Consider the following 16,379-nt stretch of genomic DNA (forward strand, 5'->3'; position numbering starts at 1 on the left):
TTAGAAAATTAACATAAAAGTTGTCAAAGAAAAATCCAATTTATGTTAGGGAATTGAATTTTAGTATTGCTTGTAGCTCTTAGAATTCACACTGCACTGTGAATATCGCTCTGTTAATTGTAATTTAATGCTGTGGTATGTAAGTGAAATCATTCATTTAAAGTTAGGATGTGTTTTAAGAGTCCTGAGAGACTGTGCTTTAGATAAATTGTAACGGGAATGGATTTTGAGATAATTAAGAGAGGTAAAGTGTGAAAGTCCTTTGTTGATTGTTAATTGTAGTGCTTGTCAGCTAAGCAGATGGAGAGTGCAAATAGCACCTCAGTTTTTTTATTGTCATTATTGATATTAGTTACAGTAAGACTCATTCTAATGGACTAATTATACAAACGAATAGCCATGGTAATATTACACATCCCTGCCACAGACCAGCCTTCACCTAGAACCACTCTCCTCCGTCCTCCTACTCGTGCACATTTTACACTCTTGATAGAAATGTATCACTGCATTGATTAGCTTTTCTCCCACACCATAAATTTATAAAACCTTTCATACAGTCTTTCTATCAACCTTATCTTATGCTTTCTCCAAATCCATAAATGCCACATACAAATCCATCTGTTCCTCAAAGTACTTCTTACACCTTTAAGCAAATACCTGATCCACACATCCTTTGCTATGCCAGAAACATCATTGTTCCTCCCCAGTCTGACACTTTGAACATGCTGTACTATGGTTTTAGTAATAGAAATTTGTAATATTTTGTGTAGATGGGTACTGTGTTATTTTACTTCTGTAATTTTTCTTTATCAGATGTTCTTAGAATATTTTCTTTCAGTGTAGGTATTGCTTCATATTTTTTAACTTATTTATGTATAGTGTTAGTTTCATTTAGGTTACGTTAAGCAATTCTTTTTTTGGGATTTGTTCTACAGTTATAATGGGTTTTTATTCTTCCATTTCAGCTTAGCGGTTCGTTCCACAGGTTCCTCAGCATCTAAATGAGCGTCTGTGATCAGCATGTCAGCATCGTCCGGGTCTCAAGCAAAGGGGGAGAAATCAAAGAAGTTCCAGTCGCTGAACATAAATAATATATTTAAGGTCTGTATATCCACTTATTGCTCTTCATTGACCCTGTGTATAGTAGTTTGTTTTACTTCTGCTTCATCTGCTCTTGGATGTAATAGTTAAACAGGCCTGTATATTCTTTGGCAGAATTTTTCTAATTGTTGATAGTCTCTTAGGTATGAATTGAAAGATATTTACATGAGGATTCTGTGCCAGATATATTTTTTTATTATCTTATGTAACATGGCTTTGCTTAGTGTAAATGTATGAATATTACATTGGTTATTATTTTTTTTTTATATGAAATATCCTTTGTATTTGATTATATTGGGATTGCATTTTGCAGTTGTTGGGGACAGAGTTGTTGAATATTTTACTGTGCTGTCAGATGTGGCATTGAGTTCTTCATTCATTATAATTTTTTTTTGATTTTCCCATGGTTTGGATGAGGATCTCTTTCGAGGAAATATTGAGTTCCATGTGTTCAACAGCAGAATTTTTTAATCTTAAAAAAGATAATGTTCCCTCATATAACTTGTGGTGTTACTTGAAGACATTGAGAAATATGTTGGTCATTATGATTTGACTAGTTTTCCATCTCCACCTTTATCTAAACTTGATTTTATATATATATATTTTTTTTTTTTTGCCTGTAACCAGGTATACAGTATTAGAATTTTTGTAATTGGAAAATTGGCTCTTTGATTCATTTAGCAAAAGTTTTTAGAGCTGTTTATTGAAGTAATGTCTTATAAATTTGTTTATTCATTACTTTATTCACACATTGGAGTCTTTATAAGGGAGGGATGATCATGCAGATTTTTCCTTTATTCCAGTTGAACTGAACCAGACTAAAAATTTTTGCTTCTTGAGTAATGTAATATCATCAGTATTTTTGAAAAAAAATCTTGATACTGCATATGTAATAAGAATGTTTTCTTGAGTTTACTTTCCTTGCACTGTGTATTTTAGACAGACAGTATACACCATTCCCTTCTCGGGAACACCTCTACTCCCAACCTTGCTAAAGCCATTGGGTATATAAATAAATTTTGTTTATCATGTAATTGTCTTATGACTGTTGCTGCCGCCACACACATTTGATTTTTGCCAAATTTAATGTACTCCAGTATTTTTCAAATGAATCGTTTTAGCTCAAGTTGCCTACATCTTTATAAGCTTTGGAAAAAAAGGATGACAAATTGTTCATATTTTAAACATTTGAAAATATTGGACTCTGTCTGGGCTTTCATTGGATTATTATAGTATGCTTTTCAAAATTATTTTTTTATGCAAATGAAAGAAGAACCGACAGAGAATGCCGCTCCTCTTACACTGACTTTTTTCCTTGACACTTGATATAATTGTACAATATAAATCCTCAGATTTATAGTTATTCGAAATGGATTCTTGCATAACTTAAATGTCTTCCAATATCTGCAGGGCAAGTCTATTGAAACAACCCAAAAAACTGTAATCCAGAAACATGGCATGCAAAGCCTGGGTAAAGTGGCGTCTGTACGGCGCGTGCCTCCACCAGCTAACTTGCCAAGCTTGAAGGCAGAAAACAGTGGTAACGACCCTAACGTGAATTTGGTACCAGCTGGTGGGCAAGGATGGGGCAGCAAGGCGGAGGAGATGACCCCCGATGGGTCTTCCACCCCACAGGAAGTGACGCCAACACCAACACCACCACTCGACCTCACTCTAAAGGTATTGACCCCCCTTCTAATAGTTGATGATTAGGTGATATTGTTTGCGTCTTAGCTTTGGTACTTTTTTTAAGATGTCTGGAATGCAGATTGATTGTGCAGCCTTTAGTAAAATTTTTATTACAATTAAGGTACTAAATTTTTATTGAATCTCACCTAAGAGCTGTTGAAAATAAATGTATAACATACTCTTAAGTTCTGATGAAGTCCAGGCATCTGTTGTTACATAGATTGCATAACCTGCTATTTATGTTGGTGTTTCATACATGAATAAGATCCAAGGTGAAATGTGTTTTTTCATAAGTATATTAAATCGTATTTTGAACTCCAGACTAATGGGATCATTGCTTGAGGCATGATTGGCAGTGGAACTTACCCACAACACCCTTTACAGACATATTCAATGAAGGAAAAGGATAGCTAGACCACAAACAAGAGTTCATAAAATTGTAATGATTGCTGAAATATTATAACTAGATAATGTGAAAGTCAACCCTACTGTACCTAATAACCTTGCTCTTATTCACATTTACTCTTAACTAACTTCTTTCACACACTTTACCAAACTCAGTCACCAGCTTCTGCAGTTTCTCACACGAATCAGCAACCAGCGTTGTATCATCAGCGAACAACAAGTGACTCACTTCCCAAGCTCTCTCATCCACAACAGACTGCATACTTTTCCCTCTTTCCAAAACTCTTGCATTCACCTCCCTAACAACCCCATCCATAAACAAATTAAACAACCATGGAGACATCACACACCCCTGCCGCAAACCTACATTCACTGAGAACTAATCACTTTCCTCTCTTCCTACATGTACACATGCCCTACATCCTCGATAAAAACTTTTCACTGCTTCTAACAACTTGCCTCCCACACCATGTATTCTTAATACCTTCCACAGAGCATCTCTATCGACTCTTATCATATGCCTTCTCTAGATCCAGAAATGCTACATACAAATCCATTTGCTTTTTTAAGTATTTCTCACATACATTCTTCAAAGCAAACACCTGATCCACACATCGTCTACCACTTCTAAAACCACACTGCTCTTCCCCAATCTGATGCTCTGTACATGCCTTCTTCCTCTCAATCAATACCCTCCCATATAATTTCCCAGGAATATTCAACAAACTTATACCTCTGTAATTTGAGCATGCACTTTTATCCCCTTTGCCTTTGTACAATGGCACTATGCAAGCATTCCGCCAGTCCTCAGGCACCTCACCATGAGCCATACATACATTAAATAACCTTACCAACCAGTCAACAATACAGTCACTCACTTTTTTAACAAATGACACTGCAATACCATCCAAACCTGCTGCCTTGCCGGCTTTGTTGCTGTCTCCCGTGTTAGCGAGGTAGTGCAAGGAAACAGACGAAAGAATGGCCAGACCCACCACCATACACATGTATATACATACACGTCCACACACGCAAATATATGTACCTACACATCTCAACACATACGTATTCCATGTGTGGCGAGGTGGCGATGGGAATGAATAAAGGCAGACTGTGAATTGTGTGCATGGGTATATATGTATGTGTTTGTATGTGTATATATATGTGTACATTGAGATGTATAGGTATGTATATTTGCGTGTGTGGACGTGTGTGTATATACATGTGTATGGGGGTGGGTTTGGCCATTTCTTTCGTATGTTTCCTTGCGCTACCTCGCAAACGCGGGAGACAGCGACAAAGCAAAAAAAACATCTCGTGTATATATATATATATATTTTTTTTTTTTTTTCATACTATTCGCCATTTCCCGCGATAGCGAGGTAGCGTTAAGAACAGAGGACTGGGCCTTTGAGGGAATACCCTCACCTGGCCCCCTTCTCTGTTCCTTCTTTTGGAAAAAAAAAAAAAAAAAGAGAGGGGAGGATTTCCAGCCCCCCGCTCCCTTCCCTTTTAGTCGCCTTCTATGACACGCAGGGAATACGTGGGAAGTATTCTTTCTCCCCTATCCCCAGGGATATATATATATATTTTTTTTTTTTTTTTTTTTTTTTTTATACTTTGTCGCTGTCTCCCGCGTTTGCGAGGTAGCGCAAGGAAACAGACGAAAGAAATGGCCCAACCCCCCCCCCCCATACACATGTACATACACACGTCCACACACGCAAATATACATACCTACACAGCTTTCCATGGTTTACCCCAGACACTTCACATGCCTTGATTCAATCCACTGACAGCACGTCAACCCCTGTATACCACATCGCTCCAATTCACTCTATTCCTTGCCCTCCTTTCACCCTCCTGCATGTTCAGGCCCCGATCACACAAAATCTTTTTCACTCCATCTTTCCACCTCCAATTTGGTCTCCCTCTTCTCCTCGTTCCCTCCACCTCCGACACATATATCCTCTTGGTCAATCTTTCCTCACTCATTCTCTCCATGTGCCCAAACCATTTCAAAACACCCTCTTCTGCTCTCTCAACCACGCTCTTTTTATTTCCACACATCTCTCTTACCCTTACGTTACTTACTCGATCAAACCACCTCACACCACACATTGTCCTCAAACATCTCATTTCCAGCACATCCATCCTCCTGCGCACATCTCTATCCATAGCCCACGCCTCGCAACCATACAACATTGTTGGAACCACTATTCCTTCAAACATACCCATTTTTGCTTTCCGAGATATATATATATATATATATATATATATATATATATATATATATATATATATATATATATATATATATATATATATATCCCTGGGGATAGGGGATTAAGAATACTTCCCACGTATTCCCTGCGTGTCGTAGAAGGCGACTAAAAGGGGAGGGAGCGGGGGGCTGGAAATCCTCCCCTCTCGTTTTTTTTTTTTTAATTTTCCAAAAGAAGGAACAGAGAATTGGGCCAGGTGAGGGTATTCCCTCAAAGGCCCAGTCCTCTGTTCTTAATGCTACCTCGCTAACGCGGGAAATAGCGAATAGTTTAAAAGAAAGAAAGATATATACACAGACATATACATATATACACTTGTACATAATTCATACTGTCTGCCCTTATTCATTCCTGTCGCCACCCTGCATTACATGAAATGACAACCCCCTCCCCCCGCATGTGTGCGAGGTAGCACTAGGAAAAGACAACAAAGGCCACATTCGTTTACACTCAGTGTCTAGCTGTCATGTATAATGCACCGAAACCTCAGCTCCCTTTCCACATCCAGGCCCCACAGAACTTTCCATGGTTTACCCCAGACGCTTCACATGCCCTGGTTCAATCCATTGACAGCACGTCGACCCCGGTATACCACATCGTACCAATTTACTCTGTTCCTTGCACGCTTTTCACCCTCCTGCATGTTCAGGCCCTGATCACTCAAAATCTTTTTCATTCCATCTTTCCACCTCCAATTTGGTCTCCCACTTCTCCTCGTCCCCTCCACCTCTGACGCATATATCCTCTGTCAACCTTTCCTCACTCATTCTTTCCATGTGACCAAACCATTTCAAAACACCCTCTTCTGCTCTCTCAATCACACTCTTTTTTATTACCACACCTCTCTTACCCTTTCATTACTTAATCAAACCACCTCACACCACATATTGTTCTCAAACATCCCATTTCCAACACATCTACCCTCCTCCGCACAACTTTATGTATAGCCCACGCCTTGCAACCATATGATATTGTTGGAACCACTATTCCTTCAAACATACCCATTTTTGCTTTCCGAGATAATGTTCTCGCCTTCCACACATTTTTCAACGCTCCCAGAACTTTCGCCCCCTCCCCCACCCTATGACTCGCTTCCGCTTCCATGGTTCCATCCGCTGCCAAATCCAGATATCTAAAACACTTCACTTTCTCCAGTTTTTATCCATTCAAATGCACCTTCCAATTGACTTGTCCCTCAACCCTACTGTACCTAATAACCTTGCTCTTAGTGAGATTTACTCTCAGCTTTCTTCTTTCACACACTTTACCAAACTCAGTAAACGCCCACATACATATATATACATATCAACATATACGTACACATTTGCAGACATTACGGTGCATACACATGTACATATTCATACTTCCTTGTCCTCATCCATTCCTGTCCCTACCCTGCCCCACAGGAAAACAGCATCGCTAACCCCTGCTTCAGCGAGGGGATAGCTGATTTATATATATAATAAATATATATATGGGTAGATGGGCCATTTTTCATCCGTTTACTGATGCTACCTCGCTGATGCGGGAAACAGCGATCAAGCATAATAAATGAAATAATTCTTGTTTCTTGCATTCGTAGGCACCCGGGGCAGGGGCACCTTCGAGTGTGGATGTGGGAAGCCAAGCATCAACCAGCAGCAGCCTCGGAAGCAGTACAAGCTCAATCCCGAATTCTCAGCCTCCAGGTAATGCCATGGATTTTCCATTTAGATTACTGTAAGTCTTGATGGGAAAAATGGTTACATGTGGTTTGCAAGTGAAACCAATGAAAGTTTGTCAGGGTTGGAATGTAAAAGATAAAAGTTAGGGTAAAAAGGTTTTGGAAGTGAAGTGAACCAAAGAAGATCCTAAGACTGTGTAGTTCGAAAGTTTTTACCCTGTTTTAATCTGTTGTGGTATTGTGAATATCCATCTCAGTGTGAAGTTTCATTCTTCACAGTATATCCTTATTAAGACTTATTTTCAATTTTAGGAAAGGAATGTAAAAGATAAAAGTCAGGGTAAAAAAGGTTTTGGAAATAAAGTGAAGCAAAGAAGGTCACCAAGACTTGTGGTTCAAAAGTTATTATCCTGTTCTAATCCATTGTGGTGGTGTGAATACCTTTCAGTGTGACTACATTCTTCACAGTATATCCCCATTGAGACATATTTTTAATCTGCCCTTGATGTTATCTTCACGTAGTGGTAAGATCATGATCTGCAAACTTTTATGTACTTTGTTTAGAAAAAAATTTGGATTTTGGTTGTAGAACCCTTAGAAAGTGACTGTTCCTGTTTTAAAGTACCTGCTACTGATTCACAGGAGCCTACATTATGAGTTAAGCACAACAGACATGTTCAGAAGGCCTGTCCTTGACTTGGACTTTCTTAGACTTTTTGAGTCCTGTTTCTTTTGTCTGCTCACCATTATGGATATTGCTTACTCATTATTATTGGTGATCATCTCTCTAATGTGACTTGCCTCTTTACTCCTAAAGAATTTTAGTAAGATGCTTTTAGTAGCCATCTTCAAATCTTGTAGCAGGTAGTGGTATAAGTCTTTGCTTTTTAAGCTCCCTTCCTTTGGTTTTTCTGCTTTTCTTTGTTCTCTAAAGCATAATTTCCTCTATGGCAGCTCCATTGCAGTAGTTTGCTGATTAATCAACTTACCTCTTACATCTTGTCATCAGGGGTGTTTCTCAGGGTTCTGTTCTATCACTTACTCTCTCTCTCTTTCAGGAAATGATCTTTACTCTTTTGCATCTAATGTTTTCTTTTTCTCGTATTATACCGTTACAAATTCAACTTGATGATCTTGCCCCTCTTTCTCCAAGCTTGTTCACTTCATTGTGCTGCATGTGTGTTTTCTCTCCTAACCTGTGCAGCATCTCAGAATGGTGAAATGGTAACCAATTTAGATTCAGTAGTGTTAAAATGCAATTTCTCGCTTATGTTTCTAGATAGTCATTCGTTTCCTCTTATCATTTTTAAAACCACAATTTATCCCAGTAATGATGTAAACTTGTTGGGCATTACAGTATTTCCATTTTTTCCTAGAAACCCCTCATAATCATCACAAAGGCTTCTTCCCAAATTCCTGGGCGTCATTAGGTTCTTTAAATTTCCTTTGAACAGCTATATCAAATCTGCAGTGGTTTTCTTCACTAGTATGGAGTACTACTTAATCATCTTGGATGGCTCTTCCTGCTACTCTTTATTAAACAGAATGAAATAAGAAGCCAACCGTCTCTCCAATTCTAGAATTGCCTCATGAACCATCCTTCTGTATGCTGTGACAGTGTTACTTTCTCCCTTTTTCTGCAGGTATTTGATTTTGAAATATTTGAGGACTGTTTGGTGTGAAGTGATTTGCCCAAGTAAGTAATAAAAGGATATGAGAAAGATGTGGTAATTAAGAGTGTGGTGAAGAGAGCTCAAGAGGCTAGCACTGAAATGCTTTGGACATAGAGAGAAATGAATGAGTTGAGGTTAATTGGGAGGATATATGTTGTAGAAGTAGGGGGACAAGGGGAAAGGCTTGACCAGATTAGAAATGGGAGGTTAGAGTGAAAAAGATTTTGAGTAATTGGGGCTTGAGCATGCAGGACGATGAAGAGCATACACAAGGTAGAGTGAATTGGAACGATATGGTATACAGGGGTTGACACGCTGTCATAGCTGTATTTTCAGCACATTATGTATGACAGCTAAAGACCTAATGTGAGTGAAAGTAACTTTTCTTCATCTGTAATGTGGGGAAACAGTGATCAAATATTACAAAGAATTTTTTGTCACTGTTCCTCAGAGCTCACTGCATGCTTCCTTTCCCCCAGTGCTTGCATGCAAGGTATGTACCTGTCAGCAGCTTTCCACAGCTTATATGTAGAGACTGGCCCTTTTGAGAATTGACCATTATGATAACTCTTTCGTCCCTGGAACAGATAAGTTTTGACATTCTTTTTGTCTTTTCCTCTCTCTATAACATTTCTATATTTAATGGTCAGGCCTACAAATACCCTGGAGCCCTAATTAATTAAAACTCTCTTTCCCTCCTGCTTTATTTCCTTCATTCTGGATGGTTTTGCTCATACCATGTTGGTCATTCTTATGAAAAAACATGTTAACTGATATCCTGTTTTGACACTTCTTTTTAGTCTCAGACTTGAGGAAACTGTTTTCTTTTCAGGTCACAATGGCTCTCCTACCTTAGAATTCAGTCGATGTAGTGTTGAAAATTTTATTCTTGAGAAAAGGTATTCTGCCTTCAATATGGTGCCTATAAGTGGTTCTTGTGCCCCTTTGTCCTCCTCAGATATATTGTGAGCAGGTCAAAGACTTGTCATCTCTCTCTGTAGCCCATTCCATTTGATTCTTATACCATCCTATTTGTGTTCCTTAGAATTTTAAGCAGTTATATGTATTATCCCACATAAGGAGCCAAATCATTTCATATTTCAGCTAGGATAGAGTAAGTCATTTTTATGTTTTATATAATTGTCCATATATATGGATGCAATCTTGTATGTTGACCAAAATGCAGCTGATCTCTCTGGAGCCTCCTCATGTTTTATGATGAATAGGCTTGATGTTAATGTATTCCTCTTTTTTTTCATGATTTTTTCTTATGATCCTTGGTATAGTAATCATGGTCTAGACCGATTAATCCTTTCCTTTATGGATTACTTAAGATGGGATTGTAGTAGTCACATGGTTAACCATTGCTTCATTTTTTTTACAAAGAGAGTAAAAAGAGACAGATAGGTGGAGAAATAGTAAGAGACAACTTGTATTATGCATTGAGGAAAACTGCTTCATTCTTGTTGCTAATGTAATTATATTTGTTATTCTAGTAATAGTTGGTGGAGGTCCAGTGCTGGATGGTGGGATCAGCGGAGTCAATATCAACCCTCCCACCATTATTACCAACAGCAGTACCACCACACCCACCAACAGCAACAACAGCGGAAATACCATCACAAACAACAAAAACAAAAGTATCAACAACAACCCCATTGCAAGCAGCATAACTATCACTTCTACAGCCAATACAACCACAACAAGCACCAGCAACCTGATCTGCAACAGCATCAACAGCAGCTCTTCCACAAACAAAACCACTGTTGGTACCATTATCACTACTCCCAGCCTCACCAACAGTGTTACCACCAACAGCAGCACAGCTACCACTTCCACAGTTACCACCAACCTCAGCAATGGCAGCAGCTGTTTAAACAAAAACAACAACAACAGCAGCAGCAGCAACAGCAGCAGCAAACCATGGAGCAGTGCAGCAGCAGGTGGCACAATTCCTGGTGGTTCCCCTGGGGCACCACACCCACTGGATGGTGGGCCCCCACAATCCTTGTCAGTCCAACAGTCGCCGTTTTTTCATCGGGAGTTCCCCAAACTTGGTGGTGGAAACTCGCCAGCAGAATCTTCGCCACAGTATGGTCCTGGGCCCAGCTTAAGGCCACAGAGTAGGTTCTAAAAATCATACAGTTCTACATTAGGTAGAGGTAGTTGATAGAAATATTAGGTATAAGCCTTTCAAAACACTGCATTAGAGTTGCCCTTTGCTGGTAACCTGTTAGTTAAGGCTGAGGCACGAAAGGCTAAGAAGTAGCACTGAAGTTCAATACCTATGGAAACTTTTACTGTGGCCACCCCCTTCAGGGAGGCTCCAAAAGGAACTAGTGTCAGAGGAATAGAATGATAGCTATTCCTCTTTAATGCAGTTGTAAGAACAATTATTACATAAATTGGTCCTGAACACTAGATAATCTGTCTTTAGTGACCCATTCCTCAACTGATGTTCATTACATTAAAGATGTAACATGAGTACCTCTACTGGTGGCTCTTTTACTAACTTTTTATTCCTGCAATTTCCTGGATTTCATTATTGTTGCATTTGTGTCTGCACCAATTTGTCTGGTTTTAGTTTAGAAGTTTACTGGATTTCATTACTGTTGTTTTTTTTATTTACACCAATTTCTTGTCCAATTGCTTAAAGCCTAAAGGTATTTTTCCTTCAATAGCAGAGGGCAGCTGGGTCCAGGGTGGGGGCCGTGGGGTAGCACAGCTGCCGCAGGATGATCGCTTGCCCAGCCCGCAGACCCCAAGTACATTTAATGGTAAAATAGTATTGCTTTTGTATTGTGTGTGTGTATATATATATATATATATATATATTTTTTTTTTTTTTTCATACTATTCGCCATTTCCCGCCTCAGCGAGGTAGCGTTAAGAACAGAGGACTGGGCCTCTGAGGAAACATCCTCACCCGGCCCCCTTCTCTGTTCCTTCCTTTGGAAAATTGAAAAAAAAAAATGAGAGGGGAAGATTTCCAGCCCCCCACTCCCTTCCCTTTTAGTCGCCTTCTATGACACGCAGGGAATACGTGGGAAGTATTCTTTCTCCCCTATCCCCAGGGATAATATATATATATATATTTTTTTTTTTTTTTTTTTTTTTTTTTTTTTTTTATACTTTGTCGCTGTCTCCCGCGTTTGCGAGGTAGCGCAAGGAAACAGACGAAAGAAATGGCCCAACCCCCCCCCCCATACACATGTACATACACACGTCCACACACGCAAATATACATACCTACACAGCTTTCCATGGTTTACCCCAGACGCTTCACATGCCCTGATTCAATCCACTGACAGCACGTCAACCCCTGTATACCACATGACTCCAATTCACTCTATTTCTTGCCCTCCTTTCACCCTCCTGCATGTTCAGGCCCCGATCACACAAAATCTTTTTCACTCCATCTTTCCACCTCCAATTTGGTCTCCCTCTTCTCCTCGTTCCCTCCACCTCCGACACATATATCCTCTTGGTCAATCTCTCCTCACTCATTCTCTCCATGTGCCCAAACCATTTCAAAACACCCTCTTCTGCTCTCTCAACCACGCTCTTTTTATTTCCACACATCTCTCTCACCCTTACGTTACTTACTCGATCAAACCACCTCACACCACACATTGTCCTCAAACATCTCATTTCCAGCACATCCATCCTCCTGCGCACATCTCTATCCATAGCCCACGCCTCGCAACCATACAACATTGTTGGAACCACTATTCCCTCAAACATACCCATTTTTGCTTTCCGAGATAATGTTCTCGACTTCCACACATTTTTCAAGGCTCCCAAAATTTTCGCCCCCTCCCCCACCCTATGATCCACTTCCGCTTCCATGGTTCCATCCGCTGACAGATCCACTCCCAGATATCTAAAACACTTCACTTCCTCCAGTTTTTCTCCATTCAAACTCACCTCCCAATTGACTTGACCCTCACCCCTACTGTACCTAATAACCTTGCTCTTATTCACATTTACTCTCAACTTTCTTCTTCCACACACTTTACCAAACTCAGTCACCAGCTTCTGCAGTTTCTCACATGAATCAGCCACCAGCGCTGTATCATCAGCGAACAACAACTGACTCACTTCCCAAGCTCTCTCATCCCCAACAGACTTCATACTTGCCCCTCTTTCCAGGACTCTTGCATTTACCTCCCTTACAACCCCATCCATAAACAAATTAAACAACCATGGAGACATCACACACCCCTGCCGCAAACCTACATTCACTGAGAACCAATCACTTTCCTCTCTTCCTACACGTACACATGCCTTACATCCTCGATAAAAACTTTTCACTGCTTCTAACAACTTGCCTCCCACACCATATATTCTTAATACCTTCCACAGAGCATCTCTATCAACTCTATCATATGCCTTCTCCAGATCCATAAATGCTACATACAAATCCATTTGCTTTTCTAAGTATTTCTCACATACATTCTTCAAAGCAAACACCTGATCCACACATCCTCTACCACTTCTGAAACCGCACTGCTCTTCCCCAATCTGATATATATATATATATGGTAAATTATATGGGAGGGTATTGATTGAGAGGGCGAAGGCATGTACAAAGCATCAGATTGGAGAAGAGCAGTGTGGTTTCAGAAGTGATAGAGGATGTGTGGATCAGGTGTTTGCTTTGAAGAATGTATGTGAGAAATACTTAGAAAAGCAAATGGATTTGTATGTAGCATTTATGGATCTGGAGAAGGCATATGATAGAGTTGATAGAGATGCTCTGTGGAAGGTATTAAGAATATATGGTGTGGGAGGCAAGTTGTTAGAAGCAGTGAAAAGTTTTTATCGAGGATGTAAGGCATGTGTACGTGTAGGAAGAGAGGAAAGTGATTGGTTCTCAGTGAATGTAGGTTTGCGGCAGGGGTGTGTGATGTCTCCATGGTTGTTTAATTTGTTTATGGATGGGGCTGTTAGGGAGGTGAATGCAAGAGTTTTGGAAAGAGGGGCAAGTATGAAGTCTGTTTGGGATGAGAGAGCTTGGGAAGTGAGTCAGTTGTTGTTCGCTGATGATACAGCGCTGGTGGCTGATTCATGTGAGAAACTGCAGAAGCTGGTGACTGAGTTTGGTGAAGTGTGTGAAAGAAGAAAGTTAAGAGTAAATGTGAATAAGAGCAAGGTTATTAGGTACAGTAGGGTAGAGGGTCAAGTCAATTGGGAGGTAAGTTTGAATGGAGAAAAACTGGAGGAAGTGAAGTGTTTTAGATATCTGGGAGTGGATCTGGCAGTGGATGGAACCATGGAAGTGGAAGTGGATCATAGGGTGGGGGAGGGAGCGAAAATCCTGGGAGCCTTGAAGAATGTGTGGAAGTCGAGAACATTATCTCGGAAAGCAAAAATGGGTATGTTTGAAGGAATAGTGGTTCCAACAATGTTGTATGGTTGCGAGGCGTGGACTATGGATAGAGTTGTGCGCTGGCGGATGGATGTGCTGGAAATGAGATGTTCGAGGACAATGTGTGGTGTGAGGTGGTTTGATTGAGTAAGTAATGTAAGGGTAAGAGAGATGTGTGGAAATGTAAAGAGTGTGGTTGAGAGAGCAGAAGAGGGTGTTTTGAAATGGTTTGAGCACATGGAGAGAATGAGTGAGGGAAGATTGACCAAGAGGATATATGTGTCGGAGGTGGAGGGAACGAGGAGAAGTGGGAGACCAAATTGGAGGTGGAAAGATGGAGTGAAAAAGATTTTGTGTGATCGGGGCCTGAACATGCAGGAGGGTGAAAGGAGGGCAAGGAATAGAGTGAATTGGATCGATGTGGTATACTGGGGTTGACGTGCTGTCAGTGGATTGAATCAGGGCATGTGAAGCGTCTGGGGTAAACCATGGAAAGCTGCGTAGGTATGTATATTTGCGTGTGTGGACGTATGTATATACATGTGTATGGGGGTGGGTTGGGCCATTTCTTTCGTCTGTTTCCTTGCGTTACCTCGCAAACGCGGGAGACCGAAAAAAAAAAAAAAAATTTTTTTTTTCTTTTATTTTGCTTTGTGATTGAGAGAGCAGAAGAGGGTGTTTTGAAATGGTTTGGTCACATGGAGGGAATGAGTGAGGAAAGATTGACAAAGAGGGTATGTGTGTCAGAGGTGGAGGAAAAGAGAAGTGGGAGACCAAATTGGAGGTGGAAAGATGGAATGAAAAAGATTTTGAGTGATCGGGGCCTGAACATGCAGGAGGGTGAAAGGTATGCAAGGAATAGAGTGAATTGGAATGATGTGGTATACTGGGGTCGATGTGCTATCAGTGGATTGAACCAGGGCATGTGAAGCGTCTGGGGTAAACCATGGAAAGTTCTGTGGGGCCTGGATGTAGAAATGGAGCTGTGGTTTCAGTGCATTATTACATGACAGCTAGAGACTGAGTGTGAACAAATGTGGCCTTTGTTGTCTTTTCCTATATATAATGGTAAGGCAAGGGTAATGATGTAAGACACCTTAGGATAAGGGCATTTTTCCATTTTGAGAATCTGAGTCTTTTTTAATTAGAATAGTTTTCCTGATATGTCTGATGCTCTTTTTAGAGCCTCTTAGTAGTCAACTTTTTATCATCCAAGAGCGGAAGAAATAGCTTGTTAAAGTGATAGGTGTAACTGACCATTTTCACATGGAAGAAAGATGTTTCACACATGCATTGAATAGATTAGCTTTACTTTGAAGTTTATGATTTGAATTGTTAATGGCATTGCTGTTTTATATGTTCTGACTCGTTTCTAATATATAGGTGAGGTGCATCCTCCTAATCGCTCTGGGGGAATGGGACCAAGAGGAACCCCTCCTGGTGGGCCTCCAATGATGCCTGGAGGCCCTGTTGGTCCTATGGGACCAGCACCACCCCATGGGCCCCAGTCTCATCAATTCAGAGGAGTTACTCCTCAGTATGTAAGTACATTAATACTTATTCATGGGTTATCTTTTGGTGTTAAATCCTGATATTGTTCTTTGTGATCAAGATAACTGACTGTTTTTAACTGCCTTTTACAAAATGGATTCTTTTATGATATGGAGAACTTGACACATGACAAGATGGGTATTGTTTTGGATTTTTTTTTTATACTTTACCACTGTTTCTTGAATTAGAAAGGTTGCATTAGGAACGGACAAAGGCTGCATCCACTTATGTTCATTCCCTACCTTTCATGTTTAATGCTTCAAAACCATTACTCTCTACCAGCACCCAGGCCCTGGATGCTTCATGTACCCAGGTTCAGTCCACTAACAGGACATCAACCCTTGTATACCACATTATTCCAGTTCACTCTACCCCATGCATGCCTTTCACCCTCCTGCTTGCTCAGGCCCAGATCACAGAAAATCTTTGTCACTCCACCCATCTGATGTGGTCTCCCTGTTCTCCTTTATTCCCATCTCTTCCAGGTCATATATACTTTTTGTCAACCTTTCTTCACTCTTTTTCTCTATATGTCCAAACCATTTCAGCTCTTAACCACACTCTTTATTACTATACTTCTCTCTTACCCTTTTATTACTTACCATCTCTCCATATTGTGTTTCTCTCTCTCTCTCTCTCTC

At 40.2% G+C, this 16,379-nt stretch overlaps 1 protein-coding gene across 12 annotated transcripts in view; it reads left to right on the forward strand.

Moving 5' to 3' along the window:
• Nucleotides 1–16,379, forward strand: part of LOC139747995 (uncharacterized) — a 69,773-nt gene that overhangs the window by 6,037 nt on the left and 47,357 nt on the right. For all 12 annotated transcript variants that reach the window (XR_011712499.1, XM_071660532.1, XM_071660537.1 and 9 more), the window contains exons 2-7: nt 966–1,101; nt 2,512–2,781; nt 7,063–7,168; nt 10,313–10,939; nt 11,498–11,593; nt 15,571–15,728. Coding sequence is in view for 11 of the 12 variants with exons in the window: in XM_071660532.1 (XP_071516633.1) it covers nt 1,021–1,101; nt 2,512–2,781; nt 7,063–7,168; nt 10,313–10,939; nt 11,498–11,593; nt 15,571–15,728 (1,338 nt within the window). In the remaining variant the exon portion in view is untranslated. The remainder of the gene's footprint in view (nt 1–965; nt 1,102–2,511; nt 2,782–7,062; nt 7,169–10,312; nt 10,940–11,497; nt 11,594–15,570; nt 15,729–16,379) is intronic.

The sequence above is a fragment of the Panulirus ornatus genome, chromosome 71 (genome assembly GCF_036320965.1).
Source record: "Panulirus ornatus isolate Po-2019 chromosome 71, ASM3632096v1, whole genome shotgun sequence".
NCBI classification, from domain to species: Eukaryota; Metazoa; Arthropoda; class Malacostraca; order Decapoda; family Palinuridae; genus Panulirus; species Panulirus ornatus.